A 22,890-nucleotide genomic window follows, 5' to 3' on the forward strand; every position below is an offset into this window, starting at 1 on the left:
TACGTTGAGACAGTCATCCCGACAACCATTTCCCTTTAGATTTCCGCACATTTCCATGCAGCCATTTCACCATAGCGTCCCTGCATTTCCTGTTTATTTCATTCCGAAGTGATTTATATATCTGCTTTCCTCAATTTCCCTGAACATTTCTGAAATTCCTTCTTTCATCCATCAACTGAAGAATTTCTTTTCTTATCTACTGTTCCTTCGCACTTACTTCCTTGTGCCGGCTGGTGTGGCCGTGCGGTTCTAGGCGCTTCATTCTGGAACCGCGTGACCGCTACGGTCGCAGGTTCGAATCCTGCCTCGGGCATGGATGTGTGTGATGTCCTTAGGTTAGTTAGGTTTAATTAGTTCTAAGTTCTAGGCGACTGATGACCTCAGAAGTTAAGTCGCATAGAGCTCAGAGCCATTTGAACCTCCCTTGTATTCATGGCTTTCTTTCCAACTTCTATGACTGTGCTTTTTAGAGACGCCGATTCCTCTTCACCTCAAATGTATGCTGAGCTATTCCTTTTCGCAGTATCTGTAGCCTCAGAGAACTTCCATCTTACCTCTTAATTCCTTATTACTTCCGTATTATACTTCTTTGGGCAGTGTTTCTTCCTGACTAGTCTCTTGAACCTCAGCCTCCTCCTAAGCACTACTAAATTCTGATCTGAGTCTACATCTGCTCCTTGATACTCCTTACAATCTAGAGCCTGATTTCGGAATCTCTGCCGGATCATGATGTAATTTAACAGAAATCTTCCCGTATCTCCCGGCCTTTTGCAAGTACAACTCCCCCTTTTGTGGTTCTTGAGCAGAGTTTTCGTTATTACTAGCTGAAATTTATTGCAGAGCTCATTTAATGTTCTGCTCTTTTATTTCATTTACCAAGCCCACATTCTCCTAAAAATCTCTCCTCTACTCCTACAACTGCATTCCAAACCCCCGTGACTATTAGCAGCAGAAAATTTATATTGAGAGTAGGATTCATTATGAACAGAAAGGCTGAGCAGAGAGTTATTTACTGTGAACAGTTCAGTGACACGTCTTTTCACATCAGAATCGACAGTAAACCAAAACCGACATGTAAAGTGTACATTTAGATATTTAAATGTGTTATATTTACGACACATTATAATTAAAACCTTGTTATTGGTTTGAAGCCTTTAACACGTGCATGCGTATTGTACAACACCGGTTTTCAAAGAATTCACAACAGAGGTACCTATGTTTACATTGTCTTTTGAAAATGTGGACCATATTTTGTGCAAATTGTTATTCAGATAAAAAATAACTTACTAATGGAAATTGCAGTTTGTGTATATAAAGAAGTGGCAATCAACACACACATCTTTTGTAATGTTCGCCACATATTGGCTTATTAAAAACAGCGTAGTAAACTGTTGTCACGCAATTCTTAGACTAGTGGCAGTAAGATCAGAATATCCTTGGGCCATGTTGTGGAAGAGGTCCTTGCTGTTCTTGCACGTTTGTCTGTAATATTCTTTTTGTTGCAGTCTTTGTTGCAGTCTTTAGCTCCTTGCGCAGGTCTGACATACAGTCTCGTTTGATGAGACAGAAACGTGTAGGTTGTTGATGCGATTTTAACCTATAAAACACCTAAACAGGGTATACAATCTCTAACACTCTTTGATACTAACAACGCGCTTTCTTCATGTAGATCGATTTTCTACAGACACTGACCGTACGTACATCTGGCGTTGTGAACTAGCCTCTGGACCCCGTTGCTGCCACTCCAACGATTAGCATCGTCCGTTCCCACTTCCTTACAGCATTCATGAAGCACCTATTGGGACCCGGACATACAGTGCGGAGGTTATGATACAATTGTAACGTACCACAGTATGTACATATACGTATTGTTAGCTTTCTAGGGTTAATCATGTTTTCACTGAACTGACTGAGGCTTGTGCATTTCTAATACTTAACGACTATCGATTTATTCCACTTTTTTCCTCTCCTCTGAACGGGATATTCTCTAGGAATGATGCTGATTTCCACTTCCACTGTTATAATTATTTATTTGTAAAATACAACTTGTAATATCACTGTTTGGTCATTTTCATGTGAAACGTAAGTTTGAGCCTTACCAAATCTCAAAATTTAAAAAAGTGAGGCAAAGAATACATGTCATCGTCAAGTAGTCCATCTGCAATGGCTACATGTATGAAGTACTTTGGAAATATGTTCCATTAATATCAGCAAACCACCGCACATATTAACTGTATAGTTACCACTGATAAAGTAAGTCATTGTAATTACGTGTTTGTCGAATTTATCTCTTTCTTTTAAGTGGACCACACAGTGGTGCATGTCGAAAGCAGTCGATTTTAGGTTTTCATCATATTTAGATAGATTAAGGTTTCATTTAAGTAATCTGAGAAGGATTTTGCTGAAAAATTTTTTCGAGCAGTTAAAGAGCATTTTCCTACCACGTGTAATTATGTGCCACGCTCATTTTCCTGTCACCCATTTTTATGCATATATTTTAGATCTTAATATCCCCTACATTCCACGTTAGGAGTTTTTTTTTTTACTCCCGAGTGTGTTGGCTATCCTTGGAATGCAACGGTCGGTATTGTTTTATTTCTGCTGTATGTAAACAACACGCTTTCAAACACGCGGTTAGTTTTGTTCAAGTGTGATTGCGAGTAATTGCTATACTTACGTTTGCAGTGCTTGTTTACGTGTGTTTTGTGGTGTTTATTGAAGATGACGAAACGTAAAGGCATTTTCAGGAAATGGCAATTTAGAGGAAACAAGTTTAGAAAGCTTTCTGTACAAGAGATTATGTCGCCTGGCAACGATGTTTCTAATTGTAATTCTTCATACAAGAATGTGGTGAACTCTAAGCCATATGGAGATGCCATTATTAGCAAAATAGAATGTGTAGGCCATGTTCAAAAATGATTGGGTACAAGGCTGAGAAAACTAACTGTTTATATGAGAGGAAAACGTTTGAAAGTGGAAAATTGTTGATCGGAATGGTCGGTTAACTAAAACTGAAAACGAAAACTTGCAGGTATACTATGGGCAGGCAATTAGGAGACAAAGAGAAAATCTGGAGGCAATGAAGGGAGATGTTTGGGCCATATTCTTCCATAAGTCCTCTACTGATGATGAGCCATGTCACGGATTGTGTCCATCAGCAGAAAATTCGTGGTGCAAATACAATAGGGCACAGGCAACTGGAGAATTTTAGTCTCACCAGCATTCTCTTCCTGCTACTGTTATTACCGCAATTAAACCTATTTTCAGAGACTTGGCTCAGCCTAACCTTCTAAGAATATGTCTGCATGGGCAGACACAAAACCCGAATGAATGTTTGAACAGTATAATTTGGAACAGCGTTCCGAAAACTGTATTTGCAGGCATGCATACATTGAAACTAGCTGTTTATGATGCTGTTATTACATTCAGTTAGGGTAATATTGGAAAGTGTTGGGTACTGAAAAAGCTGGGAATTAATACTGGTGAAAATATGGTCACTGGGCTGCTACATTGAGATAAAATGAGGACAGCCGATGCAGAGAGGTCTGCATCTAATATGGCCAAGGGAAGCAAGACAAACATCCAGTAAGGTGAAAAAGAAGCTGGAAGACCTGCTAGAGGCCAAAGAAGGGCCATCATGTGCAGCAGGACAGTTTTAATTAACTGTAAATAACAAATTTCCTTTTTTTTAAATTTAAAGTCAATTTCCTGCAAACTAAAATTTTCAGTACATACGCCCCATTATATCAGAAACTATCATAGATAAATGAATGAAATTTTCAGAGACTCTGCATAACATAAAAAGCCACCTCTGGTACTACATTCATTAATATTCCCCAATTAGCGATTTCACAAAAAAATATTATTTTTGCAGAAAAAAAAACGTAATATGTTTTGTTAATAAATTTGAAAAAGTATTTCTTAAAAACTATAAAATGGATAAAGTAGATTTTAGGATAGTTGACTCTATTAGCATCATGTAACATACAGTAAAAATATTAAGGTCCTGCATCAAATAGTTTTTTTTCAGAAATGGGTCAAATACTTGCCTAAATTAACATGGGTTAGATAGGGAGTGCGGTCCACTTAAAATGGTGTCCACCTCTGCCGCTGAGCGATCGACCAGTGTAACTTCCCTGCAGAAGGCCTGGGTCTAGTGTGATTTCCCTGCGAAAGGGCTGAGTACAATTCTCGGCACTATCAAAAATTTGCCGCTGGAGACAGCCTAGTGAGGCCAGTTAAGGACCTGGGAGGGCTGTACATTCACTCCACAATGCGCCGTTTGGTAGAGGATGTCAGAGCTTCCAGTCAGCGTCGTGTCGTCCTCAGCAACGAATTGCGGAGTTCATCTCGACACTGTATGGTCGCTGGAAGATGAGCCGTGGAAGGAAAATTTGGAAGGCGACACTGCTGGTCAAGACCAAGCTCACCTGCGTACACCCGGCGGTTCGGGTCTGAGATGTAGCCGAAGCGACTGATGTACTCTTGCGGCGCTTCCAGCAGCCTCGCTGGATTCCCGGCGTGCATTGCGAGGTGTGCCAGGTAAAGGAAGAGCGGCTTGCTGGCGTCGTGGTCCCCGATCAGCCGTTCGGCCTCCTCCGTGAAGACGTCGGTGGCGTAGCGCCCAGAGAGGTCCCACGCGGAGCTCATGTTGCGCCGCAGGTCGTACCCGTTCAGGTTCTACCAACAGGTGCACCGAGATGTATGAATACACAGTCCCGTGTCCCTTCAGAGATAGCTGGCGTCGGTCTTCAAGCGTCTGCCAGTTGAGTTTCCTTAGAATATCCTTGGCATTCTCCAGTGAGTATACTAACCTGTGACCACTGGTGCTACCCTTTCTTGTATATGTTCAGTATTCCAAGATATTTCCAGAATGAGATTTTTACTCTGCAGTGGAGTGTGTGCTGATATGGAACTTCCTGGCAGATTGTTGGTAGAGCACATGCCTGTGAAAGGCAAAGGTCCCGAGTTCGAGTCTCGGTCCGGCACACAGTTTTAATCTGCCAGGAAGTTCCATATCGGCGCACACTCCGCTGCAGAGTGAAAATCTCATTCTAGAAACATCCCCCAGCCTGTGACTAAGCCATGTCTCCGCAATATCCTTTCTTTCAGGAGTGCTACTTCTGCTAGGTTAGCAGGAGAGCTTCTGTAAAGTTTGGAAGGTAGGAGACGAGGTACTGGCAGAAGTAAAGCAGTGAGGGCGGGGCGTGAGTCATGGGTAGCTCTGTTGGTGAAGCACTTGCCAGCGAAAGGCAAAGGTCCCGAGTTCGAGTCTCGGTCCGGCACACAGTTTTAATCTGCCAGGAAGTTCCTATTCCCAGATAGTCCGCTATGTAATGGTTCCCAGTCACATGAATAATATTGCAGTATATTTTTATTTATTTACCTAACCTGATCTGATTAGGACCATCAGGCCCTCTCTTTTATCGGACAAGGGTTTCACACATATTACAGTATAGTTACCTAAGAAATATCAATTTTAATATGACAACTAGTATTAAAATGAATGAATGCCTGAAGTGGCAGTATGAATAAATTGTACTGAATATGAACTAACAAAGTTAATAGCGGTATTACTTGTATTACTGCATCTGCTGCCACTAACAGTGTTAATAATAAAAATAATATTGGCAATAGTTGTGATATTAATAACAATAAGGAAGCAGCAGAAATAGTACGTATTTATAGGTCTCCAAAATCGATGTTTTCTGATATAGCGGGTTCTGGGAAAAGGTAATTTAAGGATACTACATCAGCTAAGAATACTGGGAATTCACATTGGAAAGAGGGAAAGGGAAATTTAAGGATACTACATCAGCTAAGAATACTGGGAAATCAGATTGGAAATACGGATGTACAAGGGTGACGAGTGTGTGTGGTGCTATTGTTATTGTTGCTTTAGTAGATACGTCGTTTCCAGTGTCCTCAAGCTGGAGATATTTAGTTGTGGAATTGGGTCCTGCTACTAAGAAGGTCGTCGACAAGATCGCTGAACGATGGACAAGGACAGAAAGGTTTTTTCTTTGGTGGGAATGAGTGTTTCTCCCAAGTTATTCAGACAAGAGCGTTAAGGTCGCAGAGTATTATGAGGGACAGTGTTCATTGATGAGACAGTAGAGAAACGACAGAGGATACGAAAACCTCTGCATTTGTCTTCTCGTAGCCAGGGTAGCCGTGCATAGGATGGTGAAATGTAATCAAAGGGTGGAAAACGGCAGGTATAACGAACACACGCATTCATCACCAGTTACTGGCTCCGTGATCTTTTCTGAGGAAGGCCCTGCCTTGCTGTAATCAATAACGGGAAGTATAAATGTTTGTAAATGTTCCTTTTTCCGGTTCGATGATTTTGTAGGGGATGGAGAGATACTGACGGCTTCTTGCCCAGACCGATTTAGATTTTCATCTGTTATTCCTCCTAGACTTTTGCTACGGAGAGTATTTGATATTTGCCCCATATAAGGTCAAAGATGGTTGGGATTCCCAATATTTCTGGTTGATGAGCCGAGAATGACAACGAGCACTGCTTAGCTTTTGAATGCATTGCATTGAGATTTAATCCTAAAGCTAGCGCCTATTTTATACATACTTTATCACGATTCTCGACATCTGTCTTCAGGTTCATTGGTTACTTGGATACACCTGGAGGTCGTCAGTGTACATGTCGTACTTGCAATGGGACAAGACTGATGACACATCATTTACTTATAGTGAAAAGAGTATAGGGCCTAATACCGAGTCCTGCGGGAAGCGTGATACTAATACCGAACCCTAGGGGACGCCTGATACTATTTGCCTTCATTGTGACTTTATGGTGCCGGAGAGGACGTATGCATGGCGAGACGTCAGGCATGAGCGAAACCGTTGCACTGAAATTGGCAACGGTTTACACGAGTGTTCTCTGAGCACTCTACTTTGTAAACACATGACGTTTTCCCTGTATCCAGCCAATAAATCAAAGTCTGCTACGTGCTGTTCTTCGAATGAGCGTATGTTTTCAATTTTATGTCCCTAGAAACAGGTATACCCTGATATTTGTATCTGTTGACTGATTCCAACGGGAACTCATTGATATTATAGTCAAAGGACTCTACGTCTTTTCATTTTATAGAAGACAAAAAGCATGACATTTCTGAAGATTAAAAGAAAGTTTCCAATTTTTGTTCCACTTTGAAATCTTGTTAAGAGCTGACTGGGTACTTCGCTATAAATAACTGGATTATCTGCCAAAAAATGGCTCTGAGCACTATGGGACCTAACTTCTAAGAACTACTTAAACCTAACTAACCTAATGACATCACACACATCCATGCTCGAGGCAGGATTCGAACCTGCGACCGTAGCGGTCGCGCGGTTCCAGACTGTAGCACATCTGCAAAAGATCCGAGGTTACTGTTAATATTGTAACCAGGTCTTTAATATGAGTATACATTAACCGGAAGACTCATCACACACTTGTCTTGGAAACACTCAAAACTAATACTACGCGCGCTGTTTATTCTCCGTGCAAGATAACATTTTACGTACTACCTACCAAGAAATCCCTAATCCAGTTTAAAATTACTTTTGTTAGCCCAAACAGCCATACATTCGTTAGTAAACTTTGGTGTCATGCTAAACGAAATGTTTTTCACAAGCCAAGAAATACTGCATCCATCTAGCAACCTAGATGCGCGTCACTTAAGATAAGCGCGGGTTGAGTTTGATACGACCAATATTTTCTGAATCCACGCTAGTTACTATAGAAGAGATTATTCTGTTCGAGATATCTGATTGTGTTTGTGCTGAGAATTTGTTCTAAGATTCCATATATATGGTGTTACAAAAAGGTACAGACAAACTTTCAGGAAACATTCCTCACACACAAATAAAGAAAAGATGTTATGTGGACATGTGTCCGGGAACGCTTAATTTCCATATTAGAGCTCATTTTAGTTTGTTCTTCCACCTACGCTCAATGGAGCACGTTATCATGATTTCATACGGGATACTCTACCTGTGCTGCTAGAACATGTGCCTTTACAAGTACGAAACAACATGTGGTTCAGGCACGATGGAGCTCCTGCATATTTCAGTCGAAGTGTTCGTACGCTTCTCAACAACAGATTCGGTGAGCGATGGATTGGTAGAGGCGGACCAATTCCATGGCCTCCACGCTCTCCTGACGTCAACCCTCTTGACTTTCATTTATGGGGGCATTTGAAAGCTCTTGTCTATACAACCCCTCTCCAGGAACATAGAAGACCTACAAGCATGGAGACTATCTGAAAGTGGATACCAGAAATCTCATTGGAAATAATCAGCTCAAAGGACAATGTTATGAAATTTCGAAGAGGGAGTAAGCATATCAAGGAGAGACCATCTCACGTGTGGTGAATCAATAATAAAATTCGCATCCAGCTTTAAATATTTGGGAGTAAAATCCGTCCAGCTTGTAACTCATCGTGAAGCACTCATAAGCATACATATTTGCTGTTGTGGCTAGTTTGGTTTAACATTTTAGTTTCTGATCTAGAGACGAACAATGAAAAAATTGCTGGAGGTCGACAACTGGCAAAATCAGCCTCGGATCCTGAGACACGCAGAAACACACGAGACAGTGCTGACCTTACGACTTGTCTCAGAAAATATACCGAAGGAAGACAAACTTCTGTAGTTTTAGAAAAGGGTTTTGACAGTGTCGGCTGGACTAAATTCGTTGAAATTCTGAAGGCAGTGAAGATAAAATTCAGAGAGTGAAATGTTATCCCCAAGTAGTACAGAACGCAGACCGCAGTTGTAAACGTCCAAGGACATGAAAGAGAAATGGTGTTCGAGAAGTGTGAGAGACAAGGTAGTAGGGTATCTGGACCTTACTCATTGTCTACGCGGAATAATCAGTAAAGGAACCCAAGGAGATTGTGGATTGGAAATTACAGTTAAGGAATCAGGGTTGCCTTTTTTCTTTGAGATTAATCAGCGACATTGTACTTCTATTATAGACTGCAAACGACTAGTAAAACCAGCTGTTCGGAATGGCTACTGTCTTGAAAAGAGGATATTAGCTGAACATAAACGAAAGTAAAATGAGATGCTAAAAGTTCAAATGGCTCTGCACTATGAGACTTAGCTTCTGAGGTTTTCAGTCCCCTAGACTTATAACTACTTAAACCTAAATAACCTAAGGACATCACACACATCCATGCCCGAGGCAGGATTCAAACCTGCGACCGTAGCGGTCGCGTGGTTCCAGAGTGTAGCGCCTAGAACCGCTCGGCCAACCCGGCCGGCCAGATGTTAAAAGTAGTAGATGAATTCTTTAACTTACGCGACAAAGTAGGAGGTGATGACTGAGGTGGAGAGGAGATAAAGTACAGAATGGCAGTAGGGAGAGAAACATTTGTGAGAATTAAATATTTTAACATGGAACGTAAGTTTAAATGTTAGGAAGCTTTTACTAATGGTATATATCTGCAGTGTAGTCTTGTACGAAAATGTAGCGAGGATGATAAACAGTTCACAGAAGAACAGGAAAGAAGCTTTTAAAATGAGGGGAATGCTGAAGATTAGATGGGTAGGAAGGACAATTACCTAGATCAGACTTTCACGTTCCATCGACAATGCGCTCATCGTCAGAGACGGAACTAAACCTCGCGCTGTGGAAGAATGGGGGGCAGAATCGACCATGCTCTTTCCGAAGTAAATATCCATTTTCCTTAAGCGATTTAGGGAAATCACGGAAATACTGCGTCTGGATGGCCGGGCAGAGATTTGAATCGTCATCCTCTCGAATTTACGAAGTTGGAACTTTAATAGTGGCAACTATTTATTCACAACGGATACAAAAGAGTTACATGTTTGCACTTGTTAGTGTCCTTCAGAGTAGTCACCAGCGTTGTGTATAACCTGTTGCAAGCGATGTGGAAGGCGTAGTATACCGTTAGCAGAGCACTGCGCCACCTCGTCAATTCAGGAAGCTTCAGAAAGTTGTAAGTGGCAGCAGCTATGCGAAGATATAGTGACTTGCACAAGATAAACTAGCGAGAAGAGCTGCATCAAACCAATATTCGGGCTGGAAACCTCAACAAAAGCAACAGCTAGAGGTGCATTTATGTTTGTAGATATTTTAGTTAAATTATGATCTTCTTCCGTTTAAGTATTTATTAAATATGCTGCAAATCATTCTTGTGCATTATACTCTGTGGTTTCTGCAATCAGTTTGAACTTAAAAGCTCGTTCTATTTTATATATTTTTGTTCCTATTTTTTTTTAATTTCTTACATTTCTTTTGAATTTGTTTTTTCCAGCTATTGGTTGTGAGATTATTTCTATTGGCATTACTATCCAGAAGATTTGTTTGATTCAGTGCTTCTGCCAGTTTTTCTGAAAGTATTTCAAAATCGGATGCAGGAGTTAGTTTAATTCAGTTCGCTTTATTTCCTAGAATTGTTAGATAAACTCTAATCGTTATTGTTAGGTAAAAATAATGCACTAAGGATACTGAAATGATCGTTATGTTCACTACTGGCCATTAAAATTGCTACACCGCGAAGATGACGTGCTACAGACGCGAAATTTAACCGACAGGAAGAAAATGCTATGACATGCAAAAGATTAACTTTTCAGAGCATTCACACAAGCTTGGCGCTGGTTGTGACACCTACAACGTGTTGACATGAGGAACGTTTCCAACCGATTACTCATACACAAACAGCGGTTGACCGGCGTTGGCTGGTGAAACGTTGTTGTGATGCCTCGTTTAAGGAGGAGAAATGCGTAGCATCACATTTCCGACTTTGATAAAGGTCGGATTGCAGCCTATGGCGATTGTGGTTTATTGTATCGCGACATTGTTGCACGCATTGGTCGAGATTCAATGAGTGTTAGCGGATTATGGAATAGGTGGGTTCAGGAGGGTAATACGGAACGCCGTGCTGGATCCCAACGGTCTCGTATCAGTAGCAGTCCAGATGACAGGTATCTTATCGGCATGGCTGTAACGGATCGTGCATCCACGTCTCGATCCGTGAGTCAACAGATGCAGACGTTTGCAAGACAACAACCATCCGCACGAACAGTTCGAAGATGTTTGCAGCAGCATCGACTATCAGCTCGGAGACTATGGCTGCGGTTACCGTTGACGCTGGATCACATACAGGAGCGCCTGCGATGGTGCACTCAACGACGAACCTGGGTGCACGAATGGCAAAACGTCATTTTTTCGGATGAATCCAGGTTCTGTTTACAGCATCATGATGATCGCAACCATGTTTGGCGACATCGTGGTGAACGCACATTGGAGGCGTGTACTCGTCATCGCCATACTGGCGTATCACCCGGCGTGATGGTATGGGGTGCCATTGGTTACACGTCTCGGTCACCTCTTGTTTGAATTGACGGCACTTTGAACAGTGGACGTTACATTTCAGAAGTGTTACGACACGTGGCTCTACCCTTCATTCGATCCTAGCGAAACCCTACAGTTCAGCAGGATAATGCTCTACCGCATGTTGCAGGTCCTGTACGGGTCTTTCTGGATACAGAAAACGATCGACTGCTGCCCTGGCCAGCACATTCTCCAGATCTCTCACCCACTGAAATCGTCTGGTCAATGGTGGCCGAGCAACTGGCTTGACACAATACGCTAGTCTCAACTCTTGATGAACAGTGCAGTGCATGGGCAGTTGTACCTGTACACGCCATCCAAGCTCTGTTTGACTCAATGCACAGGCGTATCAAGCCGTTATTGCATCCAGAGGTGGTTGTTCTGGGGACTGACTTCTCAGGATCTATGCACCCAAATTGCGAGAAAATGTAATCACATGTCAGTTCTAGTATAATATATTTGTCCAATGAATACCCGTTTATCATCTGCATTTCTTCTTGGTGTATCAATCTTAATGGCCAATAGTGTAATAATAATAATAATAATAATAATAATAATAATAATTATTATTATTATTATTATTATTATTATTAGTGATTTCTCATTTTAATGTTATTGATACAATGATAACGATTTGAATAATTAGTTACCGCAAAATTATCGCATGCACATGTTGCAAGGACCCGTCAAACTACCCAGCAGCTATTCAGTTCAGCTTCTTTCCGCAACTGTCTACACACAGAAGGATACTGTTTCCGGTCCTGCGGCTCTGCACAGCCTGTTATGGGATAATGCCAGTATCCAATATTGCCACATGGACGAAGTATACTGACTGCTGTTGCCACATCTCTTTTAGCTTATTTGCCATGTCCCTTTGTTTCGTTACCATCTCACTCAAGGTGGTTTGCAAATTATGGATGTTTGGTGCAGTTTATGTCTAAGCTTCTTCTGTATGCAAACCTACGTGCATCAAGCAGTACTTCGATCTATGCAAACAGACATTATCGTAGGTGAGGCCCCTCGTGTGTCTCAATGTGTTTCTTTTTTTACTCAATGTATTATTCTGGTGTCAATTACTTCCTTTTTTAGATTTTAGTGCTGCTCTGGATGTTTCTTCCAGATACAATGATGTGTAATTAACATCTGCGACTACTGTTGCTATATGGTTTGATGAGCTGCTACTGTAAAAAGAATGCTTCAGATTCCCAGTTTGCTTTTTGGCCTGTTGCCCAGCGTTTGTTATCGGACTCCATCAATTCTCACTTGGAGTAGTACGTCATCTAACAGCAGACTTCTGATGATGGCAGCTAAACCTCGTGAAAATTCCTCGGTTTTCTCTTTGCACTTCTTCCAGGTCTCTTTTGCCCCATTAATGCGAGCAGGAGTGTAGGATAGCACTGAAAGTGAATACACTGAGGTGTCAAAAGTCGTGGAATAGCAATAGTGCCCGCCGCGGTGGCCGTGCGGTTCTAGGCGCTTCAGTCCGGAACCGCGGGATTGCTACGGTCGCAGGTTCGAATCCTGCCTCGGGCATGGATGTATGTGATGTCCTTAGGTTAGTTAGGTTGAACTAGTTCTAAGTTCTAGGGGACTAATGACCTCAGAAGTTGAGTCCCATAGTGCTCAGAGCCATTCGAACCATTTTGAACAGACGGCCGTAGTATCGTGTACACAAGGTAGAAAACTGCACAGGCGGAGCTGTCATTTGCACTCAGAAGATTCACGTGAAAAGGTTTCGGACGTGATTATGGCCGAAGGACGGGAATTAAAAGTCTTTGAAAGTGGAATGGTAGTTGGAGCTGCACGAATGGCACCCTCTATTTCAGAAATCGTTTGGAAATTCAATGTTCCGATGTAGACTGAAGAATGAGTCGAGAGTGCCACATTTCAGCCAGTACCTCTCAAGACAAATAACGGAGTGGCCGACGGCCTTCACTTAACGATGAAGTGCAACAGCGTTTCCGTAGGGCTTGTCAGTGCTAACAGACAAGCAACACTGCGTGAAATAACCGCAGACATCGATGTGGGACGTACGAAGATCCTATCCGTTAGGGTAGGCTTTAATGGACTGTGTCCACAGACTACCGACGCGAGTGCCTTTGGCAACACAACGACGTCGCCTGCAGCGCCCCTCCTGCGCTCGTGACCATCTCGTTGTCAGATGAGTCCCGGACTCAGCTGGTAAGAGCTGCTTCTAGGATTCGAGTGTGGCGGAGACCCCGCGAAGCCATGGACCGTGCTGTCAACAAGGCACTGTGCAAGCTGTTGGTTGCTCCGTAGGAGTGTTTACAGTAACGAACTAAGTCCTGGTTACGTCCAGACCATTTCCAGCCATCCGTGGACTTCACGAACCCAAAAAACGACGCAATTTTTATGGATGACAGTGCGCCATGTCACCTGGCCACAATTATTGGAAATTGATTTGAAGAACATTTTTAACAGCTCGAGCGAATTATTTGGATACCCAGCTTGCCCGAGATGAGTACTGTCTACCTTTTATGGGACGTAATCGTTGGGACATTTCGTGCACAAAACCCTGCAGTTATGGACGGTTATAGAGACAGTACGGCTCAATATTTTTGCAGGGAACGGTTTGTTGAGTACAGGCCAAGTCGAGTTCCAGCGCTACGCCGGACAAAAGGAGGTCCGACATGATATTAGGAGGTATCCCACGACTTTTGTCACCTGAGGGCATTTGTTAATGGAGATGAAGATTTTGCAGCTTAGATAACATTTCAAATTTAACGACTTTTGCAGGTGAATGTTATCAAGATGCCGTGGCTTTAGGAAACAGCTGTCTTCCTTTCTGGAGGTCCAAATACTTACGGATGTTGTATTTATTCGGAAAAGCAAGTAAGATATATAAAATTGACTAGCACAGCGAAAGAGGGCATTCCTGGCCAAGAGAAATGTATTATACTACTGGCCATTAAAATTGCAACACCAAGAAAAAATTCAGATGACAAACGGGTATTCATTGGACAAATATATTATACTAGAAATGACATATGATTACATTTTCATGCAATTTGGGTGCATAGATCCTGAGAAATCAGTACCCAGAATAACCACCTGTGGCCGTAATAACGGCCTTGATACGCCTGGGCATTGAGTAAAACAGAGCTTGGATGGCGTGTACAAGTGCAGCTGCCCATGCAGTTTCAACACGATACCACAGTTCATGAAGAGTAGTGACTGGCGTATTGTGACGAGCCAGTTGCTCGGCCACATTGACCAGTCGTTTTCAATTGGTGAGGGATTTGGAGAATGTCCTGGCCAGGGAAGCAGTCGATCATTTTCTGTATCCAGAAAGGCCCGTACAGGTCGTGCACTATGCTGCTGAAATGTAGGGTTTCGCAGGGATCGAATGAAGGGTAGAGCCACGGGTCGTAACACACCTTAAATGTAACGTCCACTGTTCAAAGTACCGTCAATGCGAACCAGAGGTGACCGAGACGTGTAACCAATGGCACCCCATACCATCACGCCGGGTGATACGCCAGTATGGCGATGACGAATACACGCTTCGAATGTGCGTTCACCGCGATGTCGCAAAACACGGATGCGACCATCATGATGCTGTAAACAGAACTTGGATTCATCCAAAAAAATGACGGTTTGCCATTCGTGCACCCAGGTTCGTCGTTGAGTACACCATCGCATGCGCTCCTGTCTGTGATGCAGCGTCAAAGGTAATCACAGCCATGGTCTCCGAGCCGATAGTCCATGCTGCTACAAACGTCGTAGAACTGTTCGTTCAGATTGTTGTTGTCTTGCAAACGTCCCCATCTGTTGCACGATCCGTTACAGCCATGCGGATAAGATGCCTTTCATCTCGACTGCTAGTGATACGAGGCCGTTGGGATCCAGCACGTCGTTCCGTATTACCCTCCTGAACACACCGATTCCGTATTCTGTTAACAGTCATTGGATCTCGACCAACGCGAGCAGCAATGTCGCGATACGATAAACCGCAATTGCGATAGGCTACAATCCAACCTTTATCAAAGTGGGAAACGTGAACGTACGCATTTCTCCTCCTTGCACGAGGCATCACAACAACTTTTCACCAGGCAACGCCGGTCAACTGCTGTTTGTGTATGAGAAATCGGTTGGTAACTTTCCTCATGTCAGCACGTTGTAGGTGTCGCTACCGCCGCTAATCATTTGAAATCACAGCATCTTCTTACTGTCGGTTAAATTTCGCGTCTGTAGCACGACATATTCGTGGTGTAGCAATAGTAGGTCTTAATTTCATAGATGGATTTTCTGAGGATGTGCATTTGGATCTCACCATTGTATGAGCTTGGCTCATGGACTTTGGGCAAACCGGAACAAAAGAGAACAGAAATGTCTGAAATTTGGTGCTACAGAAGAACGTGGAAAATCAGGTCGACTGATAAGAGAAGGAATGAAGCGTTTCTTAGGAGTATCGGCGAAGAAAGAAACACGTGAAAAAGACTGAGAAGAACAAGGGACAGGGTAATAGGATATGTGTGAAGTGAACAGGGGTAACACTCTTAGTACTATACGAAGCTGTAGGGAGTTAAAACTGTAGGGAAAGACAGAGACTAGAATGCATCCAACAAATAATACGGTGAAAGTGCTACTCTGAGAGGAAGAGGTTAGAACAGGAAAGCAGTTCGTGAGAAAAAAAGTCGCTCATATACGCGATTACAATGAGGTCGTGGGATAGAGACAGGCAGATTTGCAGATTGCGGTAGTATCGCGTACAGAAGTTACAGGATGGCAGTAGATTGGCGGAGCTGCAATTGGAACTCAGGTGTTCCATGTGAAAAGGTTTCCGACGTCACTATGGCCGCAGGGCGGGAATTAACAGACTCTGAACGCTGAATGTAGTTGGGTAGTTGGAGAATGGAACATTTCATTTCGGAAATCTTTTGTTAATTCAATATTCCGAGATCCACAATTTCAAGAGTGTGCCGAGAATTCCAAATTTCGGGCATTACTTCTCACCAATTGTTTGCGTATTGTGGTCAGTGACAGAAGACAGGCAAGCAGTGCTGCGTGAAATAATCGCAGAAATCACTGTGTTACAACAATGAGGTGAAATTTGGCATTAATGGGCTATGGCAGCAGACGAGCCAAGTTGTCAACGAGGCATTGTGCAAACTGGTATTGGCTCCACAATGGTGTGGGCTGTGTCATCCATGTAGATCAGATTTAAAATATAGCAGCTGCTGCCTTTGGAGGTAAATCCGTATCGAACTGAACTGAGTAGCGATAAAAGTGGTTTGAGAGCTGAAAATAATCATAGAAGTGTTAAGCTGGCCACATGAAATAGGCCACTCTCGATTCAAACTTGCCCTGCTGTTATCGTTGTGCTGTTGTTTTTAAGGAGTAGATACGTCTTCCAGCCTTTCAGTGTAAATGAGAGTAGATTGTTGATTCTAATGTTTGTATTATAAATCAGCAGAACTATAATGAACTATATACGTAGAACGGATCTAATGCTTGTTTGGAATCTACGTGGGAGGGAAATATGTTACATTTTTCACATGCTCATTAGTGTGTTATGACAGTTTCTCACCAAAACCGGTTAGTATACGGATACCTAGTTAGATATTGCCGGGCTGAAAGGCCAAATCTTGAAATAAAAACATATATAAATAAACAATTATTACATCCGAAATCCAAACTAGAATCACCTCTTCCACAGAAAGTGTGGGGTGCGCAAAATGAAATTTGACAAGAAAATATTTCACACTTCATAATGTAGTTATCCAAACTTACGTCATCCACACCAAGGAAAGATGATACAAGTCGCTTTGCTTGTCTGAAAGTGTATAAAATACTTTCTGTGCCAGTTTTGTTTTATAAAAACTGCACGAGGGCGCTAGGCACTATTATATATCAGGCCCTTCTTTATTTTAAGCACCCAGATAACAGTGCATCTGAAAGTCTCGTTTCTGGAACCATGATGTGCACCAAATCTTCCCGGCAAATTAACGACGGCGGTCAGAGTACCACCCAGCCTGGATAGTTTCATAAGTGGTTTCCCACATCCTACTACGTGAACACTTGACTGTTACCCAAGTACTGCCTCAATTACACGATTCACAAACAATTAGTAAACTTTCACTCAATTTCACATGAATAACACCACACGCAGACAGCTGGCTGTTGAAATGGCTCTGAGCACTAAACTTCTGCGGTCATCAGTCCCCTAGAACTACTTGAACCTAACTAACCTAAGGACATCACACACACCCATGCCCGAGGCAGGATTCGAACCTGCGAACGTAGCGGTCGCGCGGTTCCAGACTGTTGCGCCTAGAACCGCTTACACATTCCGTCCTGGGCGGATTGGGGGGGGGGATGGGCCGGGGGGAGGGAGGGGGTGGTGTAATGGGTTGGTGACAGGAAGGGCATCCGTCTATCATTTAAATTAATCATGAAAAATCCATCAACAACGTGCCGAAACTACGCTTATGCTGGAGACGAAGGCACAAGGAAAGAAGGAGATGTCTTTGCTCACCCCGGCCTGCAGGATGTAATCGTAGTAACCGACGAAGCCGTTCCAGTAGCCCAGGTGGGAGTCGAAGCCGCGATAGGTGGGCGTCAGGTCCACCCTGTGGTAGCCCAGGTGCCACTTGCCCACGGCCCTGGTGACGTAGCCCAGTTCCTTCAGGTACTGCGGCAGGATCTTGCCTTCGGGAAGGCCGCGCGGTTCGGCTGCGTATATTGGCACACCCTGCATACCTGCAAATACACAATATTTACGCCAGTCTCTAAGCGCGGCACAAAGTACTGATGTCTACAATTTAGCAGTTATAGACTAGAATCAACTACTAGAGCTGGCTGTTGCTAAGGCCAGTTTCCAGCTTGATTTGGTCAAGGGAAACTAGCAATACATATTTCGACGCGCAAGTCGCCAAAGTAGCGTCAGATCGAACGACTTGCACGGATCTGAACGACGGGAGGCCCTAGTCACACATTTATTTATTTATTATATAGTTAGACCAATTTTACGATTCGATCCGTCGGAAATGATCAGTGAAAGCCTCTAATTGTAAAAAAGATGGGTTTATTTATTGATAACATTACTGCCTCTTTCAAATTCTGAAGGTGGCAGGCGTCAAATACAGGGAGTGAAAGGCTATTTACAATTTGTACAGAAACCAGATGGCAGTTATAAGAGTCGAGGGGCATGAAACGGAATCAGCGGTTGGGAAGGGAGTTCAAATGGCTCTGAGCACTATAGGGCTTAACTTCTGAGGTCATCAGTCCCCTATAACTTAGAACTACTGAAACCTAACCAACCTAAGGACATCACACACATCCATGCCCGAGGTAGGATTCGAACCTGCGAACGTAGCGGTCGCGCGATTCCAGACTGTAGCGCCTAGAACCGCTCGGCACGCCGGCCGGCGGGAAGGGATTGAGGCAGGGTTGAAGCCTATCCCCTATCTGAAGCCTATCCCCTATCTGTATATTGAGCAAGCAGTAAAGGAAACTAAAGAAAAATTCAAGTAGGAATTAAAATCCTTGGAGAAGAAATTAAAACATTGAGGTTCGCCGATGACATTGTAATTGTGTCAGCGACAGCAATGGATCTGGAAGATCAGCTAAACGGAATGTACGGTGTTTTGAATGTTTTGAAAGGAGGATATAAGATGAACATCAACAAAAGCAAAACGAGGATAATGGAATGTAGTCGAATTTAATCGGGTGATGCTGCGGCAATTAGATTAGGAAACGAGACGCTTAAAGTAGTAAATGTGGAGAGCAAAATAACTGATGACGATCGAAGTAGAGAGGATATAAAATGTAAACTGGCAATGGCAAGGAAATCGTTTCTGAAGAAGAGAAATTTGTTAACATCCAGTATAGATGCAAGTGTAAGGAAGTCTTTTCTGAAAGTATTTGTACGGAGTGTGGCTATGTATGGAAGTGAAACGTGGACGATAAATAGCCAAAAAGAGAATAGAAGGTTTCGACATGGAGGGTGCTACAGAAGGATGCTGAAGGTTAGGTGGGTAGTTCACATAACTAATGAGGAGGTACTGAATAGAATTGGGAGAAGAGAAGTTTGTGGCACAACTTGACTAGAAGAAGGGATCACCAATTTAGTACTGGAGGGGAGCGCGGAGGATAAAAATTGTAGAGGGAGACCAAGAGATGAATACACTAAACAGATTGAGGTTGATATAGTTTGCGGTAGGGATTGGGAGATGAAGAAGCTTGCACAGGATAGAGTAGCATGGAGAGCTGCATCAAACCAGTCTCTGGGCTGAAGACCACAACAACAACAACTTTACTGCTACCAGTTAAAATTTTCTTTTCATTTATTGTGTCCGTTCTGGACAGCAGGATTAAATGATAGATTTAATTGATCGACTTGAGCTACCATTAACAAACTTTAGACAATTATTAAATCACAACTTCCCTTTACAGTGAAACTTCGTTGTTTCCGATTTGGATCCTGAACAGTGTTACTCAAAACCTGGTTCCTACTAATATCAACCAGGTTTCATTACAATGTGGACTAGTAAACAATCAGTCCTCATTAGCATATGTACTTTAGATCATAATTAACCACCGAAGGCCTCACCTCAAACAATGCACTGTTATCCACATGACACAAAATGCAACAACTTCAGTTTACATAGATTTTAATAATAACTGATTCTCAAACGTTTAGCCGCATTAAACGTGCAAGGCAGAATGCGGCATTTAGGCTGTCCCGTAAAGCAAAACACTTAACAACAATTTCTATGGAAACAGAGGTATCAGACTGATGGAAAGATCTTAGCGTCTTTCCATTACTCTAATAAACATAATAGATACACATATCGGAGAATTTAGTCATCAATAATATATTCTCCTTCACTATTCGCAAAGTCTGCCAACGCTGGGGCAACTTCTCGATTCCGCTACTGCGGAAATCACGTGGGTTTGAGGCGACGAGCTGGTCGAGACACGTTCGGAGTGCATTTTCATCCGGAAACGAAGTTCCTTGAAGTTTGTTCGATAGGGAGCGGAAGAGGCAAAAATCCGAGGTTACAGGATCAGGTGAATAAGGTGGTAGCAGAATGACTTCCCAGACCGGCTACTTATAGATTATTTCGTCAGTCTTACAGAATTGGGGCGGGGAACATCGTGCAGTAGCATCACTTCACGCAGTCTTCCTGGTCGTTTTTCTTGGACTGCGTTTGCAATACGCCTCAGTTGTTGACAGTAAATGTCAAGAGTGATGGTTACACCTCGGGGAAGCAATTCGTAGTACAGTACACCGTACTGTTTCAGCAGATGCATAACATTATCTTATGTGGATGCGCACAGGTCTTTGTACGGGCAGTTGCCACATTGTTTGTGCTCAACCATTCCTATCTTTCTCTTAAGTTAGCATAAAGTCACCATTCTAGTTACTAGTAACAATACAGGATAGGAATGCTCTGTGTTTTTTACGAACGAATTGATGTCGAACAAGAAGAAACGCTCATGTCACCACCTACAGATTTTAGCGATTTTGGCTAAGAGCAGCGGTACCCATACACCTTATTTTTGAAGCTTCCTCATTGTAAATATCGCACAGTGGTGGAATTGTGACATTTCATCACAACTGCTACTTATCGAGTACTCTGTCGTGGATCATTGTGGATTAATGAGTGTAAGTGAATCTCATCAAACCCAGAAAGTCTTCCTGATCGTGGGGAGTCACTAACGTGAAAACAATGCTCCTTACAACGAGAAAACCATTTTCTTGCCGTATTCCGTCTAATTGCATTACCCCTAGACAGGGCTCAAATGTTTGTGGCTGCCTCCGCTGCTGTGACCTGTGAGGGCAACGTTACTGTAACATCATCTCATGGTACCTGCTCGAAGCAGTACACCTATAGGCAAATGTCAAACACATCTACGTTCGGTGCTCAGAGTCAGGTAGCTCGTCCAGTAAGTGTCAACTGCACACGATACACTGGCGGGTCACAAATTCCATTCGCGAAGTCACTGCTTCGACCTTTAAAACACCGAGATGCATCCACAGCTGACGCTTACGTTCTGCAATCAACAACTTGCTCGGAACACGGCGAAGTTCCTCTGTCCATCGCCTGGAGCCGCGAAATATCGCCGATTGCTCCAAACACCATCTCCGCCCAGTGACTCAAAGACTCAGGCGGTGTCAGCCCTGCAACCAAAAACTAAATCGTGCTTGTCTGCGAAATTTTTTTTTCGAATACGAATTTCAGGAAATGGTTCCCATTTTCAAATCCTTTTTCAGTCTTCTATGTTATTTACTTGTGATGTTTTCTGTGTAAGAGTTTCATTATTGTTTCTTTGTTATTTATCGCAATATAAATATTATGCAATTCTATAAATGTTCATCGAACTTTATACAAATTTGGCGGAAAATTTGGGAAAAAATCTTCTGCTTATAATTTCCTTGATAGCGATTTCTGTAGAAGTTTACACATATTAAACATCACACAAAATTTTCTGTACACAGCACATATTGAATATAGGACACACACATAAACAAACAGTTACAAAGATGTTTTCGCATGTAGTTAGCAGAGATAACACTGTAGGTCGTTGACAGACTGTAATATGCTTTCATACAGAGGATATAAATGTTAATAATATGCAGCATTATTTGCGTGTATATTCGATGGCACTTGTTTCTGCGTATCACTGCTTTTATTTAAGTATACCTTCATGCATCTAAGGACTTTACTGATTCACTTTCGACTTTTCCATTTATTTTCTTTTTTTATTTTAGATTTAATTGAAGTGTGAACATATCTCATTTCTTCTTATAGCTCCGTTTCTAGTCTTTATTTAGTCGGTGGAGTACTTTGATACGTTTCCCTACTTTACCGAACGTGTCTCTTGGATTGTGTAAATTTGTGTCTGTTTCTAATGTGTGTCTGTTGTGTCTGTAGATTTTAATGTGCTCTGTATACCTGTTGTTGAATTCTCAACTTGTATGTCCTAGGTAGAACATGCAGCACTTCTGCCGTGTTATTTCTTATCTGTCATAATTATACTTAATGTTATGTGTAAGATTTTGTTCTACTTCATTACATGTAGATAACACAATTTTTACTTTGTGGTTTTCTCAAATATTTGCAATCTTCTTTGTGTACCAATATATGGAAGTCTTGCTATGAATTTATTTTTGACTTTTCTTTCTGTATTGTGGTTTGTGTCTACGTGTTTCTTCACCTTGTCTAATGAAGTGTAAACCATTGACAACTGAAATCCGTTTCACTATTTTTATTTCCTGTTCCATGTTTTCTTGGTGCAAAGGTACTTTGGTTGCCATTTTTAACGCTGATATGTATGCTGCTTGCTTATGCATGGTTTACGTACGTGAGGTTGCATGGACTATGGGGTTTGTCACTATTTTTTCCCCTTAAATTATAAGGTGCAGGTGTTCTTGTGTCTCATGCTATTTACGACCAGGTAATTGATGCTTTTAGCCGGCCGGAGTGGCCGTGTGTTTCTAGGTGCTACAGTCTGAAACCGCGTGACTGCTACAGTCGCAGTTTCTAATCTTGCCT

The 22,890-nt window shown here is 42.4% G+C and overlaps 1 protein-coding gene across 1 annotated transcript in view; it reads right to left on the reverse strand.

Annotated features, from left to right (window-relative positions):
- The window catches only part of LOC126251736 (arylsulfatase B-like), a 219,140-nt gene that overhangs the window by 59,438 nt on the left and 136,812 nt on the right, over positions 1-22,890 (reverse strand). The window contains exons 4-5 of the mRNA XM_049952344.1: positions 17,865-18,088; positions 4,431-4,680 (exon numbers count right to left, since the gene is read on the reverse strand). Coding sequence (XP_049808301.1) covers positions 4,431-4,680; positions 17,865-18,088 — 474 coding nt within the window. The remainder of the gene's footprint in view (positions 1-4,430; positions 4,681-17,864; positions 18,089-22,890) is intronic.

This window comes from Schistocerca nitens, chromosome 4 (genome assembly GCF_023898315.1).
Source record: "Schistocerca nitens isolate TAMUIC-IGC-003100 chromosome 4, iqSchNite1.1, whole genome shotgun sequence".
In the NCBI taxonomy this organism is placed as follows: domain Eukaryota; kingdom Metazoa; phylum Arthropoda; class Insecta; order Orthoptera; family Acrididae; genus Schistocerca; species Schistocerca nitens.